The following is a 27736-nucleotide window of genomic DNA, read 5'->3' as shown; positions in this document are numbered from 1 at the left end:
TGTCTAGGACTGGTGCTAGCTAAAAGTTTCCAGAAACGTTGTGAGGGAAAGAAAGCGCTTAATTCTAAGCTATGATGGAAAGTGCCTTGTTTTTTTAATGCGATGGTATTGAAAGCTATTACAAATTCTTCGTAAGGATTATTGTCCTCATATTAAAAGGTAGACTCAGCTATATGACAAATGCACAGTGGGTATATTTCGGTCCTTTGGCTACCACGTAAGAGCATGAAGCGAACCCATGCACAGACACCGTGTGAGAGCGAAGTCTTGCAACGTCATTACGCTTAGTCTACCTTTAAATTGACAGTCAAAGCAGTCACGTCAATTTGGATTATTTATTGTAAACAAAAAAAAACAGGTCAATCTATTAATCACGTTGTTGAAACAGTAATAGTAGACATCTTTAATATTCAATGACTGTTCACTAAAATAGTAAGTATGCTTTTTTCATGTACAATTCAAACCTTGTGGTTGACATCTCTAATTAGGTACTATATACATTATTCTTGACTGATCCAAATGTAAAAACTACTGTAGACATAGAAAAAGTTAAACATTACCTCTCGAGCATATAATGAGAAGTCCAAAAATAGATTCAAGGAGGAAAAAACGACTTTAGACGGTTTAGCAACAAAACCGACGCATGCAGAACTTTGGGGCAAAAAAAGACAGGGTTGGCTAAGATTGTTGACATGTAATCTATGAGCACTTATCTCAAATATTTAGTTGTTGGTTATCTAGCAAATTATAGCCATATTAGCATAGACATAACACCTCAAAACAAGACATGGTATCAAGAACAAGATGAAACTAACTGAAACGAGCCACCTACAATTCCCCATATGGCAGCTACTTGTCATTGTTGCTAGCTATCCAGAATCACAACGCGGACTTCTGCCCCATTGAAGCGTGCACATCGTTTTCGTGACGTTCTCAGCTAACCCGTGTATGCCTTACCTAAAACAAAACCAACAATCCCTACTGATCCCAGTCTGGGGAGACTCCTCCCCATCTATAGATCCCTGATTAGTCTGAGTCACTGTCTCCATCGCTTTCTGCCTCCTTCACATCCACACTGAACTTATACTCCTGATCACAGCCCATGTAGGCATCACTCATGAAGTACAGCGTGTAGTTGTGAATGCCCAGCACTGGTGCAACAAAGTCCAGCTTCACCTGCAGTGGGAGAAAGGGGCACAGAGTGAGGCCAAGCACTGCTGACAGAGGGCATTCACCTTTAAGATTATTTGTCTACTTTGTTTTTACACCCACAAGCCATATGCAACAATTTTGTCAAACATATGCAGTTGTCTGCAGGTATTCATTGGCTCCACAAGATCAGATTGATGTGTGGTATTTAACTGACCTTGGCCTTCTGCTGCAGTGTCAGCCTCTTGATGGAGATCAGGCTGTTGGATTTGGGGTCTCCAATCACCACCCACCAGCCCTCCTCACGTTTCTGGAACAATAACAATCAAATGTTAAAACATGGACATTGTTGAGTTTGTGCTTTCTGAACAAATCAGTATGGGAGTTCTGACAAGCTGGTGGTGATGCTAGGTACCTGGGGGAAGAGTGGGGCAATAACAGGCCCAGTCACCTCCTCTTCTCTCTCCAACTGGACCAGAACCAAAACTGGACCTCCACTGTGAACACAAAGATATGATCAGACACCTTCACCTACTCAGTTTCTCTCTCATTCTCAATGTTCTATAGACTCACTGGGCAGTAGTAGTAACTAGTAAAAACATTATCAAACTCCTAAGCAAATTGACAGTTTCCTGTGGTACTGATCTCTTTATATTCGGTCAAGCTATTTCCCCACAAAGATTCCCCTATACCTCTAACAGCCCCCATTTAAATCACCTCTTGATGTTCTCCTTCTCTGCCACCTCGTAGGACAGTTCAATGTTGGGGTAGCGGTTACAGAAGCGAGCCACGTCAGCTATCTGTGTGTCTGAGAGCTGCAGCAGCCCACTACGATCCTCATCCTCCATCTCCATAATGTCAAAGATACTCTCCACACCCTGAGAAATACATTGAGAGATCAGCTTCAGGATCCACACCCGAGCAAGATGTTCATTGCTTGTCTGGTAAATTAAAGTGTTACAAATGGATAGAGTAACAGGCAGTAGTGGATGTGTTACCTTGTCTGTGCAGCGTTTGATGTGCTCCAAGGTGAAGTAAGGTAGCTGTTTGAGGTAGGAGTCCTTGGACCACATGGCCTGGGTGACCATCTGGGCCAGCTCCATAGCAGCCAGCGCAGGGCTCAGCCAGCCATTACTGGACAGCACATCTACACAGGCCTGGATCAAACGCACAGCCTGGACAAGACAGAACCATATACAGATTTTAAACACTAGCATAACTCAATATGACCCACTGCTCTCTCAACAGTTCAACACTAGGTCATACCAGTCTTAAGGTGTCAGCATGCTTCAGTTCGGCTGGCGCCTAGCCGATCCCAGCTAGCCGAATTGAACGAGTGTGCTTGCGTACGCCTTTAAAAGACCTTTGATTGAAAAACGAGGGAAAAAAGCGGCAATAGTACTGTTTGTCCATTTTGAGAACTCATAGCCCAGGGTTACTCAACAGGTGGTCTATTTGTCCCCCCAAGTTTTCAAAAATGTTTATACTAATAATATGTTTTTTGAGACATATGTATAAAAACTGTAAAAACATCAGGAAATCAGCTTCAAATGATTTTACATTTGGGAAATCTGTTCCCAATTATTTCCACGCATAATAGAGACACGTGATCATATATAGATGTAAGCAAGGTTTTAAATTATGTTTTAGTCAAATATTGTATACAATACCTGTCAAAAGTTTGGACACATCCACTCATTAGTTTTCTTTTTTACTTTTTTCTACATTGTAGAATAATAGTGAAGACATCAAAACTATGAAATAACATGGAATCATGTAGTAAACAAAAAAAGTGTTAAATCAAAATATATTTTATATTTGAGATTCTTCAAAGTAGCCACCCTTTGCCTTGACAGCTTTGCACACTCTTGGCATTCTCTCAACCAGCTACCTGAGGTAGTCACCTGGAATGCATTTACATTAATAACAGGTGTGCCTTGTTAAAAGTTAATTTGTGGAATTTCTTTCCTTAATGCGTTTGAGCCAATCAGTTGTGATGTGACAAGGTACGAGTGGTATACAGAAGATAGCCCAATTTGGTAAAATACCAAGTCCATATTATGGCATGAACAGCTCAAATAAGCAAAGAGAAATTACAGCTCATCATTACTTTAAGACATGGTCAGTCAATCTGGAAAATTAAGAACTTTTAAAGTTTCTTTAAGTGCAGTCGCAAAAACTATCACACGCTATGATGAAACTGACTCATGAGGACCGCCACAGGAAAGGAAGACCCAGAGTTACCTCTGCTGCAGAGGATAAGTTCATTAGAGTTACCAGCCTCAGAAATTGCAGCCCAAATAAATGCTTCAAAGTTCAAATAACAGACATCTTAACATCAACTGTTCAGAGACTGCGTGAATCAGGCCTTCATGGTCGGATTGCTGCAAAGAAACCACTACTAAAGGACACCAATAACAAGAATAAACTTGCTTGGGCTAAGAAACACAAGCAATGGCCATTAGACCGGTGGAAATCTCTCCTTTGGTCTGATGAGTCCAAATTTGAGATTTTTGGTTCCAACAACCATGTCTTTGTGAGATGCAGAGTAGGTGAACAGATGATCTCCGCAAGTGTGGTTCCCACCGTGAAGCATGGAGGTGGTGTGAGGGTGCTTTGCTGGTGACACTGTCAGTGATTTATTTTGACTTTAAGGCACACTTAACTAGCATGGCTACTGTACCACAGCATTCTGCAGCGCTAGGCCATCCCATCTGGTTTGCGCTTAGTGGGACTATCATTTGTTTTTCAACAGGACAATGACCCAACACACCTCCAGGCTGTGTAAGGGCTATTTCACCAAGAAGGAGAGTGATGGAGTGCTGAATCAGATGACCTGTCCTCCACAATCACCCGACCTCAACCCAATTGAGATGGTTTGGGATGAGTTGGACCACAGAGTGAAGGAAAATCAGCCAACAAATGCTCAGCATATGTGGGAACTCCTTCAAGACTGTTGGAAAAGCATTCCAGGTGAAGTTGGTTGAGAGAATGCCAACAGTGTGCAAAGCTATCATCAAGGCAAAGGGTGGCTACTTTGAAGAAACTCAAATATAGAATATTTTTTTGTTTAACACTTTTTTGGTTACTACATGATTCCATGTGTTATTTCATAGTTTTGATGTCTTCACTATTATTCTACAATGTAGAAAAAAAGTTAAAATAAAGAAAAACCCTTGAATGAGTAGGTGTTCCAAACCTTTGATTGGTACTGTATGTTTGGGCTTCTTGCGGTCAACTTGCAGTCTACAAATTATTTGTAATTAAGTTCTGGCCCCCAACCATCTGCTCAAGAACAAAATTGGCACGCGGCTGAATCTAGTTGATGATCCCTGCCATAGCCAAAATACACTTCCTCAAAAGTAAAAAAAACCTCAAGAAATCTGTCATTAATTTACAATTTTTTTGCAGGGGAGATCTTAGTCACACAATTTTGCTTCTGACTAGGATGTTTGGTGCAGTATTTCGAAAAAATGTGCATGAGGACGAGTCGTCTGAGAGAAATTACAAATAACTTAATTGAAGAATCCCTACTGTTGATCAAATCGACGAACGAGGGGGTGTAGTCCTCGGCTTCCGACTTCGGCTTGCCTCTAGAAAAAAAGTTGTGCCCGAACAGCCGGAAAAACCCTTGCCCATGTCCAAAACGTCATCATAATATGTGGATGCCTTTACTGCTCTACAGAGTCCATTTACCACAGCTAAGATTCCACCAAATTATCTATCAATGTCTCATTCAGGGAGCTGTTCGCCAATCCTCCTCACCTTGCTGAGGATCTCCTCTGTGTCTGACTGCAGCTCAGCGCTCAACTGCATCCTGGACAAGTGAGCCTGCAGCAGCAGGTTGGTCTTCACGTGTGGGTCGTTGAACTTGGGGTTGTTCAGTTTGTGTGGTACCTTCTGGGCCAGCTGAAAACACCACATATACAACTTGATTAATGACGAGTGTTTCCGGATTAGTATTCGTGAGCAATTTCAATTTTTTCCACTTCTACATGGGTATTTGAGTGGGTTATGAGTCTGCTCATAATGCATATTATGATTATTGTTGTGCATTAGTATGTTTACTTGTCTGAGCAGGTTGTCCTCATGGTGTCTGATGGGGATGTTCTTGTACTCCGCAGCATTGGAGATGATCTCAATCAATCCACGAATCTTGGTCTTGGCGTTCAGGGACATACTGAACAACTCTGATACAAACACAAATAAAATATGTCAGTAACTCCAGAACTGTTGTTCATAGCAACACGTTATATACTCAATGATGGATGTATTCTATGTCAACAGTTGTTTAGTCTTTGCGATGGTTCACAGTATAGGTGATGTGACTGATACAGCCATATTTAGTGACAGTGGGTTGTTGGTTGTGGTAGTTCTCACCGATGGTGGTGTAGTTGATATAGTAGTAGGCAGCGATCATGCCCAAGTTAAGAGGTGCCACGTCCATCTCATCCTCGATGCTGATGCACTTGGACTGCTCTAGATCATGCAGGGTGTTCTCCACCAGCTCTGACAGGTGGTCTGACAGGTGACGGTGAGACATGCCTGCAGGGGAGATGGAGATGCAGCAGTTTAACAGAAGACTACACATATACTGGTAACTGCCAAAATAAAACAAACACTTGAGTAAATGAGGGATACAAAGTATAGTGAAAGCAGGTGGTTCCTGAGTTAAGAAATTAACATCCCATCATGCTTAGGGCCATGCTGGGCAGGATATTATTTTGCCTACCATGGCTATGCCCCCATAGGATGACAATGCCCCCATCCACAGGGCGCAAGTGGTCAAAATGGTTTGATGAGCATGAAAACGATGAAAACTAAATGCCATGGCCGTTTCAGTGACCAGATCTCAACCTAACTGAACACTTATGGGAGATTCTGGAGCAGCACCTGAGCCAACTTTTACCACCACCATCAAAACACCAAATGATGGAATTTCTCATAGAAGAATGGTGTTGCATCCCTTCAATAATTTCAGACACTTGTAGAATCTATGTGAAGGTGCATTGAAGCTGCTCCGGTTTGTGGTGATCCAACGCCCTATTAAGACACTTTATTTAGGTGTTTCCTTTATTTTGGCAGTTACCTGTATGTCTGGAAAATAAATCAACTTCAACTAAAAGGCATACAGTCCGAAACCTGTATAGCTCATCTGTAAGAATGTCAACAGTAGAGAGCAGTCGCAGTGCTGTGTGTGTCTGTCTCACCCTGCAGGTTGTAGTAGTTGGGGTTCTGGGTCATGCGGCGGTACAGGAAGGTCCAGGTCAGGTAGTCCACTGCGTCCTGTTTGTTCTCCACCGTCTTGGTGACGATCTCAGCGTTGAAGTGGTCATGCATACAGTGGTCCAGGTGAGATTCCACCGGCAGGGGCTCATACAGGAACTTCTTGAAGAAATCCTACATTGGAGAAAAAGAGAGTAGGTTATAAACGACAGAATGATGGAGTACGAGAGATAGAGAGGGACTGAGTGAAAATGGAGAGGGCGAATAAATGAGGATATTGCCAATGTACCTTTTTGGAACCCTGACACATGATGACACAGCGTCCCTCATCGTCCTGCAGGGGCCGGTTGGCCTTGCCCACCATCTGGAGCACATCGTAGATAGGGTAGTCCACGTAGCTGGGGACAGAGAGGACATGGTCACTAACACACACTCAACCTGAGGCAGGACGTGGTTCTGACGGGTATAGATTAGGAAATGTAGTCATCACCAAAACCAGTGTCGTAGCTACTTACGCATGGATTTTGCCGTTGTAGTACTGGGTGTCCATGATAACGACCAAGTGAGCAGAGATGTTGGTGCCCCAGCAGAGGGAGCGTGAAGCCACCACAACCTGGACTGCACCTGCAGACCGAAGACCAGACACAGCATGTCATTTAACAACCACAGCCCATAATTCCTCTGACTAGGCATCAGCAGTTCTAATGGAGTGGCATGTTGTACCTGAGTTGAAGAGCTGCTCCACGATCCTGCGCTCTATGGTGGACAGGCCCTCGTGCAGGTAGCCCACCCCATTGGCCAACGTCTCCTTCAGAGTGCCGTCCGTCACCTTCTCCAGGAAGGGAGCCAGGTCCTTCTCAGTGCAGTGCAGGAACCTACAGGGAGATAGGGACATATGTTACTGCTCTGAGACCTCAGGTTACAACACCTATCATTACTGGATACCTATTAAGAGTTTTAACCCCTTGCATCCCTCAGAGATTAAAGGGTGAGGTCATGGGTCTGACCTCTGAGGGACCACGTCAGCAGCACAGAAGGTGAGGATGTCAATGGCGGTGAGGCGAGTCTGTCGGCGGGATGGGACGAACACCACGGCCGGTTTGGAGGGGGAGTGCTTCATGATGGCGTGGTACACTGGCTTGGCCATGGACAGCAGGCGAGTCTGGGTGTGACTCACATTGAAGCCCTGAGGAGAGACTGGCATTACAATGAGGTACAATTGAGCAGATGATATTACCCAGCCAAACAATAACAGATTTTATGGCCAAATCCTTATTGGTGGCAGGTTGATGAGGTTGATGATGATAACATGTTAAGACATTACAGTCATGGTTCAGACCTGGATGTGCAGCTCCAGAGGGACAGGCCTGACGTTGGGGTGGAAGTTGAAGGTTGCGGTGGTACTGCAGCCCAGCCAGTGGGCCACGTCTTTGGCGTTGGACAGGGAGGAGCTGAGGGCCACGATGCGGATGGGACGCTCAATCTGAGATGAGATGTACCTCATCCTGGAGCAGATTACCTCCAACACAGGCTACAAGCAAGACAATGAGTGTGAATATCAATGTATTTTACTTCACATGCCAAACAAGTATTGTATAGTTTATATCTAATCAAAGCACTAGGCAGGTGTATATACAGGTTTTATCAGTTTGGATTCATGGCCTTACACCGTTCTCTCCTCCAATGAGGTGAGTCTCGTCCACGATGAAGAGGCTGACGTTCTGGACGTTCTTCCTCTGCTTCCAGCGGCGTGACAGGATGTCCCATTTGTCCGGGGTGCTGACGATGATGTCACCCTTCCCCAGCAGCTTCAGGTCAGTGCTGGTCTCTCCTGTCAGCAACACCACCTTCTTATTCAGAGCATCCTGGAACTTCTGGTGCCAGTCAACAAACACCTGGACACACAGGAAGATATTAAACGGATGTGTAAGGAATGGGTAAACAGTGTGAACAATTAAAAGTCAGATGAAAACAACATTATGTTAATAAGGGGGGCAATCTGCAGTTCCTATATCCAAATTAATGATATGTACCCATTGATTCTTGAGGAATATAATTTCTAAATGAGCGTAGCGTAGTTTTACTGTCCTGCCCCATCAGAACCCAAAATATAAACTTGCTTTAATCCAACGTTTGTAAACAATGTAAATGTAAAAACAGTCCATATTGATAACTGTACCTGTTCAGCCAGAGCCTCCATGGGTGTGATGTAGACACAGCGACCCTCTGCGTTGTGCAGCAGCATCCTCAGGATGGCAAACTCGGCACAGATGGTCTTCCCACTGCCGGTCGGGGCTCCCACAAACACGTTGTCGTCACTGTTGTACACAGCGTTGAACACTGGAGGAAGACGGACAATGCCACACAGTTTACTCACAGTGTAAGCACCAAAAGGTATAGAGGCATGTGCCTGATCGAAGTTATTGAATGGGCCACATTGGTCTGTTGTTAGAAACTGTTAGCCAACATGGTGCCGTCTTACCCTGCGTCTGGATGGGGTTGAAGAAGGGGAACTTGTTCTGGTAGAGGGTCTCGAAGGCGGCATTACGGAGGGCTGTCACAGGCAGGGGCTGCAGGTCCAGCAGCTCAGTGGGAGGGGGGTACTTCTCTGGCAGGATCAGGTGGCGGAAAGACACCGGCAGCTGGGTCTCACAGGCTGAGAGAAGGAGAGAGATACATTTTCAATGGACATCCTCTAAAGTCTATTTTCTCATACAGTTTAATTAACTGCATTTGACATATTTAGCAGACGCCCTTATCCAGAGCGGTTTACAGGAGCAATTAGGTTTAAGTGCCTTGCTCAAGGGCACAGAGACAAAAAAAAATGTACCTAGTCAGCTTGGGGATTTGAACCAGCGACCTTTTGGTTACTGGCCCAACACTCTTAACCACGAAAGAAATATATATATATATATAATATCTAGCCAGAGGATTGTCACTCACACAGCCAACGGTCCGAGGCCACACGGATGAAGTACTGCGGGGGCAGGGGCTCAAACACGGGCACAAAGAAGGTGACCAGGTGCTCATCCTGGGCATACTTGGCCTTGAGCAGGAAGTACTCGTGGTGTAGGATGACCTCACTGTCCACATCCTCCACCAGTATCCAGAAGGCCTCTGATGAGCCATGCACCTGTATGTGCCACAGAGAGCAGTGTTAACGGTTTGTCTGTGTTACAGTAAGTGAATCCTGTTAAACTGCTATAGCTTGACGATACTAAAACAGATTCACATTTAGAAACCACTGACCTTGTCATCCCACTGGAAGTCTGGTGTGATGGTGAGTTCCACCTTCAGTGTGGAACGGGTGATGGGCTGCAGGTGGACGGCCAGGTCCAGTTTGGGGAACTGGTGCACGTACTTGTGGATGGTCTTCCCCATCTTGGGCATGCGGATCAACTCACCTGAGGGACAGAAGGACTTTAACAACCAGGGATGAATCAATGAAAATGTAGTGTTAGTGGGTGCAGGTCTGAGGTGGGGCATTTGGAGCAGACTGCAGAGCAGACTCACCAATCTCATTGTGGTTGAGGTCATAGAGGCGCTCGAAGGGGAAGTTCTTCTTCTCAATCTTCTTGATGACTTCCTCTGGGAGCTTCCTGAACTGACGCAGAGGAGACATGGACTGCCACCTGTGTAGGAGGGACACATCCACACAGGGAAGAACATCGCATTTCATTCTAGCCTCATCATGTAATTCACTAGCACTGTAGACTAAGGTCTTAAATCAGTGAAAACTAGGAATAAACAGCAATGGTTAACTTACATCCTCTTGTCAATCATCTTGCAGAGGTTCATGGTCTTGTCTGTGAGCTGGGCCCATCCCCTGCTCAGGACAATCTCAAAGATGGCTCGCATCAGTCTTCCAGCACTCTGAGGAAGAAAACAGATAAAGCTAGAATCAGAAGGTGAGACAAAGCCACCTTTCTCAAATTCATCGACAGAGCTATGGATGCAAGGTCTGACCATCCATGATTTCAAAATCAGAGTTAACCATGTTGACGATATACAGTGTTTGTTTACATTTACCTTGTTTACAATCATTTGAGTAAAACATACTTCTATTTTGGGTACTGATGGGGTACAACAGTTGAACTAAGCCCATGAGGCATTTATAAGTTATATTCTTCAAGAATTAATATACAGTTGAAGTCGTAAGTTTACATACACTTAGGTTGGAGTCATTAAAACTAGTTTTTCAACCCCTCCACAAATTTCTTGTTAACGAACTATAGTTTTGGCAAGTCGGTTAGGACATCTACTTTGTGCATGACAAGTAATTTTTCCAACAATTGTTTACAGACAGATTATTTCACTTATAATTCACTGTATCACAATTCCAGTGGGTCAGAAGTTTACATACACTAAGTTGACGGTGCCTTTACACAGCTTAGAAAATTCCAGAAAATGATGTCATGGCTTTAGAAGCTTCTGATATTCTAATTGACTTCCTTTGAGTCAATTGGAGGTGTACCTGTGGATGTATTTCAAGGACCACCTTCAAACTCAGTGCCTCTTTGCTTGACATCATGGCAAAATTTAAAAAAAATCAGTCAAGACCTCAGAAAAAAAATTGTAGACCTCCACAAGTATGGTTCATCATTGGGAGCAATTTCCAAATGCCTGAAGGTACCACATTCATCTGTACAAACAATAGTACGCAAGTATAAACACCATGGGACCACGCAGCCGTCATACTGCTCAGGAAGGAGACGCATTCTGTGTCCTAGAGATGAACGTACTTTGGTGCGAAAAGTGCAAATCAATCCCAGAACAACAGCAAAGAACCTTGTGAAGATGCTGGAGGAAACAGGTACAAAAGTATCTATATCCACAGTAAAACGAGTCCTATATCGACATAACCTGAAAGGCCGCTTAGCAAGGAAGAAGCCACTGCTCCAAAACCGCCATAAAAAAGCCAGACTATGGTTTACAACTGCACATGGGGACAATGATCATACTTTTTGGAGAAATGTCCTCTGGTCTGATGAAACAAAAATTGAAATATTTGCCCATAATGACCATCGTTATGTTTGGAGGAAAAAGGGGGAGGTTTGCAAGCCGAAGAACACCATCCCAAATGTGAAGCACGGGGGTGGCAGCATCATGTTGTGGTGGTGCTTTGCTGCAGGAGGGACTGGTGCACTTCACAAAATACATGGCATCATGAGGGAGGAAAATTCTGTGGATATATTGAAGCAACATCTCAAGACATCTGTCAGGAAGTTAAATCTTGGTCACAAATGGGTCTTCCAAATGGACAATGACCCCAAGCATACTTCCAAAGTTGTGGCAAAATGGCTTAAGGACAACAAAGTCAAGGTATTGGAGTGGCCATCACAAAGCCCTGACCTCAATACCATCGAAAATTTGTGGGCAGAACTGGAAAAGTGTGTGCGAGCAAGGAGGCCTACAAACCTGTCTCAGTTACACCAGCTCTGTCAGGAGGAATGGGCCAAAATTCACCCAACTTATTGTGGGAAGCTTGTGGAAGGCTACCCGAAACGTTTGACCCAAGTTAAACAATTTAAAGGCAATGCTACCAAATACTAATTGAGTGTATGTAAACTTCTGACCCACTGGGAATGTGATGAAAGAAATAAAAGCTGAAATAAATCACTCTCTACTGTTATTATGACATTTCACATTCTTAAAATAAAGTAGTGATCCTAACTGACCTAAGACATGGAATTTTTACTAGGATTAAATGTCAGGAATTGTGAAAAACTGAGTTTGAATGTATTTGGCTAAGGTGTATGTAAACTTCCGACTTCAACTGTAAAATAACTATACAAAAAATGGATGTAGCAACTAAGGATTCTAGCTTTAACAGTCAGAGTCTGGTAACATACTTAAAACAACTCAAATCAAGCAAACAGAAATGGGCTTACCTGTGTCACATAGACCATGTCAGCCATCAGAGCAAAGCCCTCCAGTTTGAGCTGAGAGATGTAAGCCTGGAGCAGCACGTTGATCTGTAATAAGAACACACACCTCAGAGCTGGTTCATACCAACAGGGCTCTAGTAATACATACTGCAGTGGTGTACCAGATCATTGATCAGTGTTAGACCTGGGCTCAAACAGATGTGTACTTGTTAATTAAATACTTATTTTCTGTGTATTTTAGTATTTTCAAATAATGTGGCCCGAATCAACTACTTCTATTGGATTTCCTATAAATAGTCTACTTTTTGAAATTATCTTAAAATACTTATTTCAAACACATGGGTTAAATGCATGGGAGTGTATTTTAGTCAGTGTATTTGAGTATTTCCAAATACATTCCAATATTAAAGTGCTTGTCGTTTCAACAACAACAAAAAATGAAATGTCTTTGAAAGTAATTGAAATAGTATTTCAACCCAGGTCTGATCAGTGACAACATTGACACATGTAGTATACCTTAGCACTGGGCTCCTCAATGCTCTCCTTCACTGGAATGGGAACTCTCTCCAGAAGTTTCTGCAGCTCCAGCTTCTCTTCCTGAAATAAATCCCCACATGTGAGTATTCATGTATCTGTAGCATTTTACTAGTAACTAGTTTTGTGTAGATCCAACCAAAAGCTCCCCCCCCAAAATGTGTGGGCTTTAGTAATTGATGTAGTATCCCAGAGTGGTGTATACCTCTCTGACAGTGATGTTCCTGAACTCTGAGGAGAGGGAGAAGACGCGGAACAGCTCAATCTCACTAAGGGTGGGCTTCAGCAACTGGTTGTAGGTCTGGATGGAGTTGTGGGTTATGTAGAAGTGACTGGCGATGCGACCCAAGTCAGTAACCTTCAGGGAGGGATGCGAAAAAGTTGCCCAAAATATAATCTATTATGCACATCAATTTGTCTCATTCATATCAATAGCATAATCTTTTTTTTCACCTTCTTAGAATCTTGAAGAGAGTTCGCAATTGGTCATTGATCCGCCTGAACAAAAATAACATGTGTAGAGCAGTGTGTACCTGGAAGGCGCCGGTCCTCTTGTCGTACTTGACCAGGCTGTTCTTGTCCAGCACGTTGGCTGCAGTGTGGATCAGGTCCATCCTGCGACGCTCTAGCAGGGGGTCAGAGCTGCGGTCGTCATGGGAGACCCCGTACAGGGTGGGGTTACGGAGCATACGCACGTACAGGTAGGTGTAGCCCAGCCAGTTCACTGCATCCTGATGAGGAGACGAGAGAGGAGTGAGCACTAATGATTCTAGCCGACCAGTTTCTGTACAGGTAAAGTGCAGTCTCAACAGCACACCACAGAATGTCTGTATGGTTACTTGTGGTGAGTTGTGGGTAGGGCTGTTGCGGTGACCGTATTACCGCCACACCAGCGGTCACGAGTCATGAAGGCAGTCAAATTCCACGTGACCGTTCAGTCATGGTAATTTGGCTTCTCCAAGCTCTGATGCTGCTGATGGTCATTAGTAGCCTACCAAACTTGCTAACTGCCTGGTACTCAGCACTCTAGTGTCCCTCTAACATCAATGAAAATGTATTCGAAAATCTATTCAAACACTTCATGAGAGCCCATGTTGCTCAACATTTCTATAGGCTATGAAATTGTGCGAGTAAACAGTGTGACGGCCTCTATTAAAAAGACGAGGATGCCATCAGCTTTCTATAGGCTAGGCCTACTATATTTATTTCTCAACTTTCCAAATATTAAGCACATCGTTTATATTTAGAACAAGAGTATAGCCTACCTGGCTGGCATGAAAATAAACCACAGGAAAAGCATATTCCATTCGCTATTTAAGTACAGAGATTACATGTATTTTTTCCCGCTGCCCCTGTTTCGATATAGGTGCATGATAATTGTCCATTCTAAATCAAAACAAATTTCACACATATATTATTTAGTATATGTAAAGACAAGATTAAATCAAGAATAGTCTGATGGGTGACAATATCACGTGAATTATATATTTTCACTTGTGAATGATGCCCTGCAAAAGAAACAATGCCTTTTTTTGGGCAACTTTTTCAAATTATAGTCGCACACCTCATGTACTGTAGCCTATCCCATACGCCTATATGTTTTAATAAGGTTTGTATCAAAACTAAAGTGGCCAAATAACTTCTTAAAATTAAGGACATTAATCTGCTTTACAAGGGGTGTTGAGCCTAACTGGCATACTTAAGAAGCAGGTGAGTTTCAAGTTTGGGGAAGATCCTTTTACCCATATAAATGCACCTTTATAATAATAGCAGTACATGCATAATTGCATTGGCGGTCACTTTTGATAAATGCTATTTTCCGCTAATGGAATATCTGCGCTTATAGCCTACTGTCATGTGCGCATTGCTGTGCTTATAATGTGAAAAAGCCTAATAATTTATCAACATTTTAAGCTAGATGTTCTGATCTGTTGCAACAGCCACATGGCGTAAAAAAGTTAATGCTAGTGGTTGTATTCATTTGGGATCTTTCGCATCCCACAACTGTCCCAGACTGTGTTTGGAATATTAATTTCTCGCACAGAATATGTTGACTTTTGTACTATGGAGGATAGTAGATTGCTTTTGCTGTTCATTAGGCCTCTTGTTGGCATAGAAAAGTGAATGTGGACAGTTCTTCCAATATCTTCGGAATTGGATTAGGACGCCCCAGATGCATCCGTCTTCACTTGTAGCCTGTGAGAAAGACCCAATCACGTGATGGAGCCCACAGCACTCAGGGAGAAGGCCACAATGGCCACTGGCCGCAAAAGGCATGGATTTGTTTAGGGTGCATTACGGCCACACAAATAGGATGCCACTGTGAAATTAGTCATTATCAAGTGCTTGTCAAATTGTGAGTGACTGATGTAGTGTGTACAACCTGCGCAAAAAACTAAGCAGAGCTCCTGACTTTCAAGCAACTTTTTGCAGCCTTACAATGTATTACAAATCTAAACATATAGCCCAACGTTTCTATAACAACTAAAGTTACATGAATAACTCTAAGCATATAGGAGTACCTATTTCTTTGTTAACCACTCAACACAGAATAAGCGCATGTGCGCACTCCCTCAAAATACCATTTTTATTGTTTTCAGTTTTGTTCAATTGCATTCTTCATACTATAAAATAATGCCACGGAATTCTAAGCAAACTTGTCTGCTAAATGAACTAGTGTAGCCCACATCCATTTAGCATAGCATGATCAGGACCTAACATAAGGACAACTCTATGCTATTCTGTTCTTCTGAAATAGACTACATTTTCTTCATATCATGCTTCTTTAGACTTGTCTAAAATAAATAATGGACTTATTGTGATGGTGTAGGCTATATTACATGGATGTATTGGGAAGGTGTAGGCTATATTACATGGATGTAATGTGAAGGTGTAGGCTATATTACATGGATTTATTGTGAAAGTGTAGGCTATATTACATGGATTTAGACTTTAAATGTAGATGTTCCAAAGGTCAGCATCAGTGGCTTGTAGACTATGTGTGGAAGCCAGGAGATACTAAATGTGTTTGTTAATTTACGGCCAATTACCATGAGACCGACAGTTATTTGCTTGACAATTACCAGTTGACAAAACTTTGTGACCGCCACAGCCCTGGTTGTGGGGGGGTGAACCCCAGTTATACACTCACCTTAGCATTCTGCACATTGCCCAGTACTATCTCAGCGTTGAGCATGTCTGGCAGCTTGGACACCATCTGGCTCTCGATGGGCAGCTGCTGGTTGAGCAGAGACAGGTAGTACTGCAGCTCTCCGTGGGATGTGATTAGGATGCCCTCTCCCTTGGTGTCGTACTGAGGACGCCCAGCTCGACCAAGCATCTGAACACAGAACACAGTGAGGTGTCATTCAAACTCACAAGCACGGCCAGAGTTTGAAGATTATTTAGCTAACAAATTACACTGTGCTACAATGAAGTCTAGCCCTGTGTATGCATCTCAGTCGTCTAACCAGCCAGTGCAGACTAACCTGTAGAATGTCCAGGGCTCCCAGCTCTGTCCATCGGCCTTTCTCTGGGCTGTACACCTGGGTGCCTTTGATGATAACAGTATGAGCAGGCAGATTCACACCCCAGGCCAATGTGGCTGTGGACACCAGCACCTGAAACAGACGGACAAAGCCCTTTCAGTGAGACAGGTCCGGTGACATTGTAACAATAACTCTGACTGTATAGGAGCAAGGGAAAGAGGTTAGTAGATTTAGAAGAGACTAACCTGGATGTGGCGATCAGCAAAGAGATCTTCTACCAAGGTACGGTCCACTCTGGTCATACCAGCATGATGGATGGCAAAACCGTAAGGCAGCAAGTCCTTAAGCTCAAGGTTCTGGTGGATTAAAAAATGTATATACTTTTTCGAGGATTTTTATTTTATTTTTATAATCAGATTGTAAGATTTGGATTTCAATGAAGTGCATAGATTGACAGCTAAAATCAGTCTCCAGGTCAGATGAGCTCACCTTGCACTGCTCTGCTTCAGTCCTGAGGACCTCGGTGGAGGCTGAGCCCTCCCTCAGGAACAGCCCCAAAGTGTCCTTCTCCAGACACATGTCCCTGATGGCCCGGGCCGTCTTCCCAGTCTCCTTCCTGGAGTGGACAAAGACCAGCACCTGACAAACACAAGTTAGCACAGGGATACTAGATTGTGGAACTCTCTGTTGCTCTTCCTCTGATAAACAGACATTAGGATTTTCTAGAACTCATGTTTTGTGTTGGTCGCAATGTGGAGTCAGATGATGGTTACAGAACACAACTCAATTGACCCAGCGGGGTCCGGGTTAGGGGAGGGTTTGGCCGAAGGGGGCTTTACTTGGCTCATCGCGCTCAAGCGACTCCTTGTGGTGGGCCGTGCGCCTGCAGGCTGACCTTGGTTGTAAGTTGAACAATGTTTCCTCCAACACGGCTGGCTTCTAGGTTAAGCGGGCGGGTGTTAAGAACAGGGATGCAAACTAGTGAGGGCCCAAAAAGGTGACACTTTTTTGTTGTTGCACTGAAACATGTAAAAAAAAATCCCTCCTGGGGAAATGCAGGTTAACGAATTAAACAAAGAATATGATCTAAATGATCAGTCTCTGTGTGTAAAGTAAAAAGTGGTTAATGTGAAACTAACTCACAGCTAAACAAATGTAAAGAATGCAATCCAATGTTATTTGTTGCCTAGACTTCACTGCAAATGACACTCAAGCATTGAGAAAAAAACAATACATTAATATTGCAGTTAGCCATGACAGCCTTTATAATAGAACGCTTGTGACCACACACTTCTAAATATTACACTTGGGAAAAAAACATCTTAAGTAGAAATAGAATGAAACAAACAGGCATTCTATTTTTGCTCTAAGGCTACATGTGTACAAAAATAAACTTCACTGAGTAAAAAATATAATAATCCCCCTTCACTCACTCACACACACACACACACACACACACACACACACACACACACACACACACACACACACACACACACACACACACACACACACACACACACACACACACACACACACACACACACACACACACACACACGTGTTAGTCAAGTTCAACACAACAAAAGCAATATCTTTGGCCTACATTGCATTTTACACTTTGCCTGTGGACATCTGTTCCACAATGTGCCAGCACAGCATGATATCAGTTATGCCAACAAAGGGTCTCTTTCAGGCAGAGAGTACACCTGGCATAACCCTTTTTATCCACTGTATTGAAAAAGTGAGAAAGTGTGTGGTGTTCCTTTCACCTAGCGGCATCCAGTTTAAGCCAGGCCCAGCTCCACTTGTTTAACAAGCAACATCTCATTTTCATCTAATTCTCTCATTCTGAAAATTAACCACATACTGTAAAGGGAAAACATTAGTTCACAGATAGTAGTTAGTTCGTTAGCTAGTTAACATGTCACACAGATTGCCAGGGTCCAGTAACCAACTAACACGTTATAACTTGAGGAACGGCAAAGAGTTGTATAACGTTACCAGTTAATATTATAGCGAATTGGTTAGGTTACTAACGTTAGCTCATCTGAAGTAACGTTGGCTAGCTAACGTTAGCTGTCTGACTTTATTAGTCTGCTAATTTTCACACCATGAACTCAATTCTTTGATCAGTAAAGTTGGCTAATGTTGCTCAACATTTCTCTGGCTAGCAAACTGATAATTCGATCCAGCTAGCAAGATACTTAACAATGCTAACAATTAGAGGTCGACTGATGAATCAGAATGGTCGATTAATTAGGGCCGATTTCAAGTTTTCATAACAATCTGTAATCTGCATTTTTGGACACCGATTATGGCCGATTACATTGCACTCCACGAGGAGACTGCGTGGCAGGCTGACCACCTGTTATGCGAGTTCAGCAAGGAGCCAAGGTAAGTTTCTAGCTAGCATTAAACTTATCTTATAAAAAACAATACATCTTAACATAATCACTAGTTAACTACACATGGTTGATGATATTACTAGTTTATCTAGCTTGTCCTGCGTTGCATATAATCGATGCGGTGCCTGTTAATTTATCATCGAATCACAGCCTACTTCGCCAAACGGGTGATGCTTTAACAAGAGGATTAAAAAAAAAAAGCACTGTCATTGCACCAATGTGTACCTAACCATACCTGCACCATGCTCGCTAACATGAATTTCTTTTAACTAGGGAAATTGTGTAACTTCTCTTGCGTTCTGTGCAGGCAGAGTCAGGGTATATGCAGCAGTTTGAGCTGCCTGGCTCGTTGTGAACTGTGTGAAGACCATTTCTTCCTAACAAAGACTAATTCATTTGCCCGGATTGTACATAATTATGACATAACATTGAAGGTTGTGCAATGTAACAGCAATATTTAGACTTAGGGATGCCATTTAGACTTAGGGATGCCACCCGTTAGATAAAATCCGGAACGGTTCCGTATTTTACTGAAAGAATAAACGTTTTGTTTTCGAAATGATAGTTTCCGGATATGACCATATTAATGACCTAAGGCTCGTATTTCTGTGTGTTATTACATTATAATTAAGTCTATGATTTGATAGAGCAGTCTGACTGAGTGGTGCTAGGCAGCAGCAGGCTTGTAAGCATTCATTCAAACAGCACTTTACTGCATTTGCCAGCAGCTCTTCGCTGTGCTTCAAGCATTGCGATGGTTATGACTTCAAGCCTATCAACTCCCGAGATTAGGCTGGCAATACTATAGTGCCTATAAGAACATCCAATAGTCAAAGTTATATGAAATACAAACGGTAGAGAGAGAAATAGTCCTATAATTCTTATAATAACTACAACCTAAAACTTCTTACCTGGGAATATTGAAGACTCATGTTAAAAAGAACCATCAGCTTTCATATGTTCTCATGTTCTGAGCAAGGAACTTATACGTTTGCAATTTTTGCCATGTAAAAAAGCTCTTTTACTTTCTTCTCCAACACTTTGTTTTTGCATTATTTAAACCAAATTGAACATGTTTCATTATTTATTTGAGACTAAATTGATTTTATTGATGTATTAGGTTAAAATAAAAGTGTTCATTCAGTATTGTTGTAATTGTCATTATTACAAATATATATAAATAAAAATCGGCATCGGCTCCCCCCCCCCCCCGGGTCTTATAATCGGCATTGAAAAATCATAATCGGTCGACCTCTACACAACACTTGTTCAACCACACTTTTTCCCTCACCTCAAACGTTCCAAATGCCAGTTGTTTTTCGGTTACAGTTCATGAAGTACGCTTCATCCCCTTCTCATCCCCGTCTCCATGGTCAGGCTTGGCGCCGCTGTAAGTTAACTGGTAAACTGCCTTTCAACTTTCCTGCTGTCTTTCCAGAGCTCGCGCTGATGCTGTAACTAGCCAATCTCTTCTCTCTTCAGTCGCGTGCTGCATTCTGTTATGTGAACGACTGGCTGAGCCTTGGATACAGCCAGTATTGCTCCAAACACGCATCACTAGTTCACATACAGCCAGTAGTCATCCAAAGCCCCCCTCCCCAAACTTTTCTCAAAGGATCTACACGAATCACATAGGTCACCTATTTTGGATTCAAAACGGCAAATTTCGCCAAAAGGTGACTAGTTTGCATCCCTGTAAGAAGTGTGGTTTAGCGTGTCATGTTGTTTCGGAGGACGCATAACTCGACCTTCGCATCCCGAGCCCGTTGGGGAGTTGCAGCGATAAGACAAGATCGAAATTAGGGAGAAAAGGGTGTAAAAAAAAAAACACACAAAAAATGTAATAAAATAAAAGAACACTAGACTGAGCTGGCCTTACCTGGTTCTTCCCAGCATGCTCCATGACCTTCTCATAGACGATCTCATTCATGATCTGGAAGCGCTTGATGGCCTTCTTCTCAGTGATGCCCACATATGTCTGCTCCAGAGGCACTGGGCGGAAACTACCGGACAGAAAAGACTGTTAGCCTTATGCTTACAACGCAACCACTCACAAGATAAAACCTGTTAAACGGAAGTGGGATTATGAGTGTGGGAGAGATTGTCCCTCCTTCCTGAGCCCTGGCTGACCTGTTGTCGAAGTAGAAGAGTCCCTTAGCGGGGTCCACACGCAGGCAGGTGGCCACGTCCTCGTAGTTTGGCAGAGTGGCACTGAGACCCAGCAGACGCACGTCCTCCTGGGTCAGCTCCACGTTGCGGATGGTCCTGGCCACCAGCGACTCTAGGACTGGCCCACGGTCGTCATGCAGCAGATGGATCTCATCCTGACCATAAGACACATTCAGTTACATACAGTACTTACACCCAATGAGTTTAGAACCAGTTAAAAAAAGAATGTAAATGCTTGGGAAGTGTAATAATGGGATGTTTGACTAAACACTCGAAGGATCATGCATGAGGTCCACAAGAGGACCGTTTGAGAGTGTCTGTACTTACAATGATGATGAGGCGCACTAGCTGGGTGTAGGTGCGCTCGCCTCCTTTGCGCGTGATGATGTCCCATTTCTCTGGGGTGCAGACGATGACCTGGGTGGCGTTAATCTCCTCTTTACACAGCTGGTGGTCTCCGGTCAGCTCAGACACTGTGATGCCGTAACTGGCTAGACGCTGGGATGGAGGGAGACAAGCAAAACTGATCAAACAGGCCATTATGCCTTATGATTAATTATACAAACACAGCTTCCTTGGCAATTCAAACCCTTGACAGCATGAAACACTGAGTTCTGACCCCATAGAAAGGACAACAAGTCTCACCTTACTAAAGTTCCCCACCATCTCCTGTACCAGCGAGCGCATCGGAGCAACGTAGATGATCTTGAAGTCGTCCAAGTTTATGGTTCCGTCCAGGTTGATGTGCTTGCCGATCTCCCTCAGCATTGCCATCAGGGCCACGTTGGTCTTGCCTGCCCCCTGGAGGCACCCAGGGGAAAAGACAGAGGGAGACCATAGCATGCCCATTAAAAAAAATGTAGAAGTAGGAATAGATATAGTCCTTGGTTCACTCCAGACCTGTCTGCCCTTGACCAGCACAAAAACATCCTGTGGCGTTCTGCATTAGCATTGAATAGCCCCCGTGATATGCAACTTTTCAGGGAAGTTAGGAACAAATATACACAGGCAGTTAGGAAAGCTAAGGCTAGCTTTTTCAAACAGAAATGTGCATCCTGTAGTACTAACTCAAAAAAGTTCTGGGACACTGTAAAGTCCATGGAGAATAAGAGCACCTCCTGCCAGCTGCCCACTGCTCTGAGGCTAGGAAACACTGTTACCACTGATAAATCCACTATAATTGAGAACTTCAATAAGCATTTCTCTACAGCTGGCCATGCTTTCCACCTGGCTACCCCAACCCTGGTCAACTGCCCGGCACCCTCCACAGCATCCCGCCAAAGACCCCACCATTTCTCCTTCACCCAAATCCAGATAGCTGATGTTCTGAAAGAGCGGCAAAATCTGGACCCCTACAAATCAGCCGGGCTAGACAATCTGGACCCTCTCCTTCTAAAATTATCTGCCGAAATTGTTGCAACCCCTATTACTAGCCTGCTCAACCTCTTTCGTATCGTCTGAGATTGCCAAAGATTGGAAAGCTGCCGCGGTCATCCCCCTCTTCAAAGGGGGTGACACTCTAGACCCAGACTGCTACAGACCTATATCTATCCTACCCTGTCTTTCTAAGGTCTTCGAAAGCCAAGTTAACAAACAGATTACCGACCATTTCGAATCCCACCGTACCTTCTCCGCTATGCAATCTGGTTCCAGAGCTGGTCATTGGTGCACTTTAGCCACGCTCAAGGTCCTAAATGACATTATAACCGCCATCGATAAGAGACATTACTGTGCAGACGTATTCATCGACCTGGCCAAGGCTTTCGACTCTGTCAATCATCACATTCTTATTGGCAGACTCGACAGCCTTGGTTTCTCAAATGATTGCCTTGTCTGGTTTACCAACTACTTCGAAGACAGAGTTCAGTGTGTCAAATCGGAGGGCCTGTTGTCCGGACCTGTGGCAGTCTCTATGGGGGTGCCACAGGGTTCAATTCTCGGGCCGACTCTCTTCTCTGTATACATCAATGACGTTGCAATTGCTGCTGGTGATTCTCTGATCCACCTCTACGCAGACGACACCATTCTGTATACTTCTGGCCCCTCTATGGACACTGTGTTAACTAACCTCCAGACGAGCTTCAATGCCATACAACTCTCCTTCCGTGTCCTCCAACTGCTCTTAAACGCAGGTAAAACTAAATGCATGCTATTCAATCGATCACTGCCCGCACCTGCTCGCCCGTCCAGCATCACTACTGTGGACGGCTCTGACTTAGAATACGTGGACAACTGCAAATACCTAGGTGTCTGGTTAGACTGTAAACTCTCCTTCCAGACTTGCATTAAGCATCTCCAATCCAAAATTAAATCTAGAATCGGCTTCCTATATCACAACAAAACATCCTTCACTCATGCTGCCAAACATACCCTCGTAAAACTGACCATCCTACCGATCCTCGACTTCGGTGATGTCATCTATAAAATAGCCTCCAACACTCTACTCAACAAACTGGATGCAGTCTATCACAGTGCCATCCGTTTTGTCACCAAAGCCCCATACACTGCCCACCCTTGCGACCTGTACGCTCTCGTTGGTTGGCCCTCGCTTCATACTCGTAGCCAAACTCACTGGCTACAGGTTATCTACAAGTCTCTGCTAGGTAAAGCCCCGCCTTATCTCAGCTCACTGGTCACCATAGCAGCACACGCTCCAGCAGGTATATCTCACTGGTCACCCCCAAAGCCAATTCTTCCTTTGGTCATCTTTCCTTCCAGTTCTCTGCTGCCAATGTCTGGAACGAACTGCAAAAATCTCTGAAGCTGGACTCATATCTCCCTCACTAGCTTTAAGCACCAGCTGTCAGAGCAGCTCACAGATAACTGCACCTGTACATAGCCCACCTGTAAACAGCCCATCTACCTACCTCATCCCCATACTGTATTTATTTATGCATCTTGCTCCTTTGCACCCAGTATCTCTACTTGCACATTAATCTTCTGCACATCTACCATTCCAGTGTTTAATTGCTATATTGTAATTACTTCGCCACCATGGCCTATTTATTGCCTTAACTCCCTTATCTTACCTCATTTGCACTCACTGTATATATACTTTTTGTTCTCTGTATTACTGTATTATTGACTGTATGTTTTGTTTATTCCATGTGTAACTCTGTGTTGTTGTATGTGTCGAATTGCTATGCTTTTATCTTGGCCAGGTCGCAGTTGCAAATGAGAATTTGTTCTCAACTAGCCTACCTGGTTAAATAAGGGTGAAGTAAAAAAGAAAAGAAAAATATATATAAAAAAAAGAAAATAGTGATAAGTTAGAAAACATAACAGAGAGTTCGACAGTGGCATTTTCTAAACATATGCAACATGACAGCGCGCTGAGCAGAGAGCAGTGTATTATGGGGAGAAGTATTATAATTGACCGTGGTTTATTTACTAACCGTAGGAGCGCACACAAGCAGGTTCTCGTCGGTCTCCATAGCAGTCTTGAACAGCTTGCTCTGGATGCGGTTCAGGGTTTTGAATCCTTCGAAACCTGCCTGGGCATACTTGGGAAGCTTCTCAATGACCACCAGCACCTAATAACACAGATAATAAATTAAGAGGCTTGGTAGAAAGTTCTTGAAAACAAGACCATTCACTTGCTAGAAGCCTCAGTACTGACTACAGCAAAAAATGAAACATGCACAGGCGCGCTCACAAACACACACCTCATCGTCAGCGAAGGGCTTGGGCTTGAGGGCAGGAACGTGCACCTCCTCGTAGCCTTTGCGCTGCTTGCGGAAGGAGCCGTCTGGTAGCTGGCATCTCTTGTTGGCCATGAAGTGGCTTCCCTGGGTGAAGGCCAGGTCCTCCAGGTCCAGCAGTTGTTTAGGGGCCATGGACTGAGAGGAGGGGGGTAAATGATTCAAGTTAGTATTTAGCATCAATGTATTCATATTAAATGCGTGTGGAATTGCAACATGTGTGCCGTGTTTGCAATGTATGTGCAAATCGTCTGTGTGATACACAGTGGTTAGACAGGCTATATTAGTGTGTGCATTATTCATGGTTCTCCTTCTCACCTCTCCGTGGTCGATGTCCATAGACTCTAAGTCATTGTCCACGCGAGACTTCCTCACTCTCTCCCTGCGAGATCGCTCCTCCTAAAGACATGAAAGACCAGCCATTGTTTGAGACCAAGGGAACCAACATGAAATCATTAGGTGATCATTTGTTAATTTACTTCAGTCTGTTCCAATATGTTTCTATACTGTGTAATATAAACAATGATTTATCCAGTGACTAATGCAACAATGAAGATGGCATCTTACCCTAATAATATCCTCCTTCTCAGTCTCCTGCAGCTGGTAAAGAACTTTGGACAAGTCTGGATCTGCCTCCATCTTTCCTATAATCTTCTCCTTTTCTGCTTCGCTCTGAGCACTTGCCAACATGGTACAGTACTGGACTGGGAAGGAGGAGAGAAATTGATTATGAGTGACCTTTCAAATTTGGCAACGCAGGCTGCGATTTCCTCCATTGTGGAAATGACAGGTACTCACTCATCCGCCGATGCTGCCGAAGGATTTTGATGAAGTCGAAAGTGTTGAATCCCAACAGTAAGACCAGCTGGTTCTCACATTCTCTGTCATCACTGGCCGTCTGTGGAATACAGAGACACAGAGTCAGTCAGAGACCAACACATCCACACAGACACACTGAAACAAATAAAACACACCTTGAGGATCTCCAGAACCTCATCTGCTTTCTTCTGAGAGATTATGGCATCGTCATAGAAACGGCTGAGCTGACGCTGGAGCCAGAAGGCATCAATGTCACGAGGGTGTAGCTCCTTCTTCTTGGCTGTCATCACATCACCTGTCACACCAAGCTACAGGGGAACATGGAGATGCATGTTTCATTAGTGCAATGGTGAAAAAAGACATTGTAGTTTAGTATGAATGTGTGTTGTCATGTAAACGAGGGGTCTTACGTTGGCCGTCAGGGTGCAGCCCAAGTCTGCTTCCTCTCCTTCACTCTCTTCATCTGAGCCATCATCTCGCACCTCCCCAAACTGGTCCTCATCACCCTCCTCCTCATCCGATTCAAACTGGACGTTCACCCCGTATGTTTCGTCAATGTTGTCATCTGTGTGTTGAAACATTGATTCATTTGAGTGCATAATACTGAAATAAAGGCATGTTCCAGTTGAGTGAACATAATGTAAACATTCCTTCATCATTGTGTTAATTTCCTTACCCATGTTCTGGAGCTCCTTGTCACCCCCATAGTCACTGATCTTCTTGCCCAGGTTGACCAGCACGTGGTAGCGTGTGTCATCTGCAGGCCCTAGTAGCTGCTCCACTTCACGCCGTCTCTCCTTGTCCCTCATCTTGTCATTCTTCAGCACAGCCAGCACCTCGTCAGCTGCTCCACACAGGATGTCTCTTGGCTGCGGAGACACACATCACAGACATATTCAAGTCATCATTGATTTGAATAGAACATTGTTAATTCCACCATTATATATTGTCTGCATAGTGTTCTTCAATCTTTTCAAATCAGTGATTCTTGAGACGGACACATAATTGCACAAGTGCCTTATTGATTGTTTCTCTGACCTGATCTCCCAGGGCAGCTTGGATGAAGCTGAGAAGGACTTCGTAGGTCTCCCTAGTCTCCTTGGTCTTAGGCTTGTACACAATGCCCACCATCTCATCAATGCCTTCTGACAGGAGGGTGAAGCCCTTCATCTTGTTCATGTCGTGTCCGTCCTCATCTCTCTTCCTCCTCCTGCACAGTTTAAAAGACAAAGGTGGAGGGACGAGTCATATGTGGGTTAGTTAGTCAAGAAGTGATTCAGACATGCACCAGGAAATAGACATGAAGAGGCACTTGTAGTTACTTTGCCCGTTTCTCTCCTTGCATTGAAGGTTTGGTCCTCTGGGACTTGTCACCCATCTTGGTTCCCACCAACTTTCCCACCAGGGACAGCACCTCTCCCGTGGGCTCATCGCGCCTTGTGCGGTCAATGAGCGAACGGTCCGCTTGTAAGACCAAGTTGGAGTTCTATTATTGGACAAGAGACAAAAGATAAAAGGAGGAACTGTAATGCAATGTAAACTTCCCCACACCAAGTTATTCTTATGTTGGCTGGTTATACAGTTACTGAGGCACAAAAACAACTTATCTTGAGGAATTCGTGTTTCCCAACATTGGACAATCAACTGTCTAGCTAGCAGACTAATGTTGGTTCGCTAACTTGTCTCGCTAGCTAGCTGGTAACTGGTCGGCAAGCGCGGCTGGTTAGTAACCCGTAACTTTAGTCAGTTTTGGTTGTTAAAGTTATAAGGCTGTATCCAACTACGCTAACTAACGTTATACTGCGAACTAGCTACATAGGCGCAACAAAACAATAGCCTGAGTGAACATATTTCCAAGTAGTTAACGTTAGCTAATTTAGTTCAATTTCATACTCACCGCTTTGTATTCATACTGCAAGCTACGCGCAGTAACATCTGCCATTGTTGAATGAACGTAACCGCACTTTTGTTGTTCAACACTGGAAAAACGATGGCTAGTTTGCGGAGCAGCCCGCTAATGTTGGTGTGCTTTAGATCAATAAATACAGATAAGCAGAAATCCTCTGTATCTATAGATATATCTATATATACACTTAGGGATACGTGATGTACTTTTTGTAAATAAAAGCGTTGGCCATACGTCCCGGAAAACACGATGTAACAACAAGCGTCTTTACTTCCGCTTCCGTCCGTGTTATAGGTCAAATTCGACGTTACATTTTTTTTCTACAATGCCCTCTATCGACTCTTTGAAGCATCACCGCTCTGGCCAACTTTATTATTGCAATGATTTGGTTTTATAGAATCTTAACTCTGTTAAGTGGGTTTAGCCTCCCCATATGTTAGTGCTGCGT

At 43.8% G+C, this 27736-nt stretch overlaps 1 protein-coding gene across 1 annotated transcript; it reads right to left on the bottom strand.

The window, feature by feature from the left end:
* Window positions 1-321: 321 nt before the first annotated feature.
* Window positions 322-27568, bottom strand: LOC106579886 (U5 small nuclear ribonucleoprotein 200 kDa helicase). The gene is made up of 44 exons (XM_014160217.3): window positions 27280-27568; window positions 26705-26868; window positions 26421-26592; window positions 26059-26251; window positions 25793-25947; window positions 25538-25690; window positions 25362-25461; window positions 25131-25267; window positions 24882-24962; window positions 24528-24701; window positions 24258-24395; window positions 21508-21663; window positions 21190-21360; window positions 20824-21017; window positions 20573-20696; window positions 16775-16924; window positions 16531-16641; window positions 16286-16417; window positions 15949-16137; window positions 13331-13528; window positions 13003-13155; window positions 12780-12860; window positions 12267-12350; window positions 10142-10248; window positions 9889-10007; window positions 9625-9779; window positions 9319-9508; window positions 8858-9031; window positions 8555-8715; window positions 8043-8270; window positions 7715-7906; window positions 7383-7561; window positions 7099-7250; window positions 6891-6999; window positions 6665-6773; window positions 6360-6549; window positions 5530-5694; window positions 5218-5339; window positions 4915-5058; window positions 2148-2324; window positions 1867-2027; window positions 1565-1646; window positions 1367-1459; window positions 322-1176 (listed from the first exon to the last, which is right to left on the bottom strand). The coding sequence occupies exons 1-44, from the start codon at window positions 27322-27324 to the stop codon at window positions 1027-1029; spliced, it is 6414 nt and encodes a 2137-aa protein (XP_014015692.1). The 5' UTR covers window positions 27325-27568; the 3' UTR covers window positions 322-1026.
* Window positions 27569-27736: the final 168 nt, after the last annotated feature.

This window comes from Salmo salar, chromosome 20, assembly GCF_965601325.2.
Source record: "Salmo salar chromosome 20, fSalSal1, whole genome shotgun sequence".
NCBI lineage: Eukaryota > Metazoa > Chordata > Actinopteri > Salmoniformes > Salmonidae > Salmo > Salmo salar.
The sequence above is the reverse complement of the archived record's forward strand: the minus strand, read 5'-3'. Positions and strand labels throughout refer to the sequence as shown.

Coding starts and splice junctions, on each gene's coding strand:
- LOC106579886 (XM_014160217.3), bottom strand. CDS start 27,324: ATGGCAGATGTTACTGCGCGTAGCTTGCAGTATGAATACAAAGCG. Junction 10,008..10,141: donor AAGATGATTGACAAGAGGAT/GTAAGTTAACCA, acceptor CCTCCTACACAG/GTGGCAGTCCATGTCTCCTC. Junction 7,562..7,714: donor CTCTGGAGCTGCACATCCAG/GTCTGAACCATG, acceptor GTCTCTCCTCAG/GGCTTCAATGTGAGTCACAC.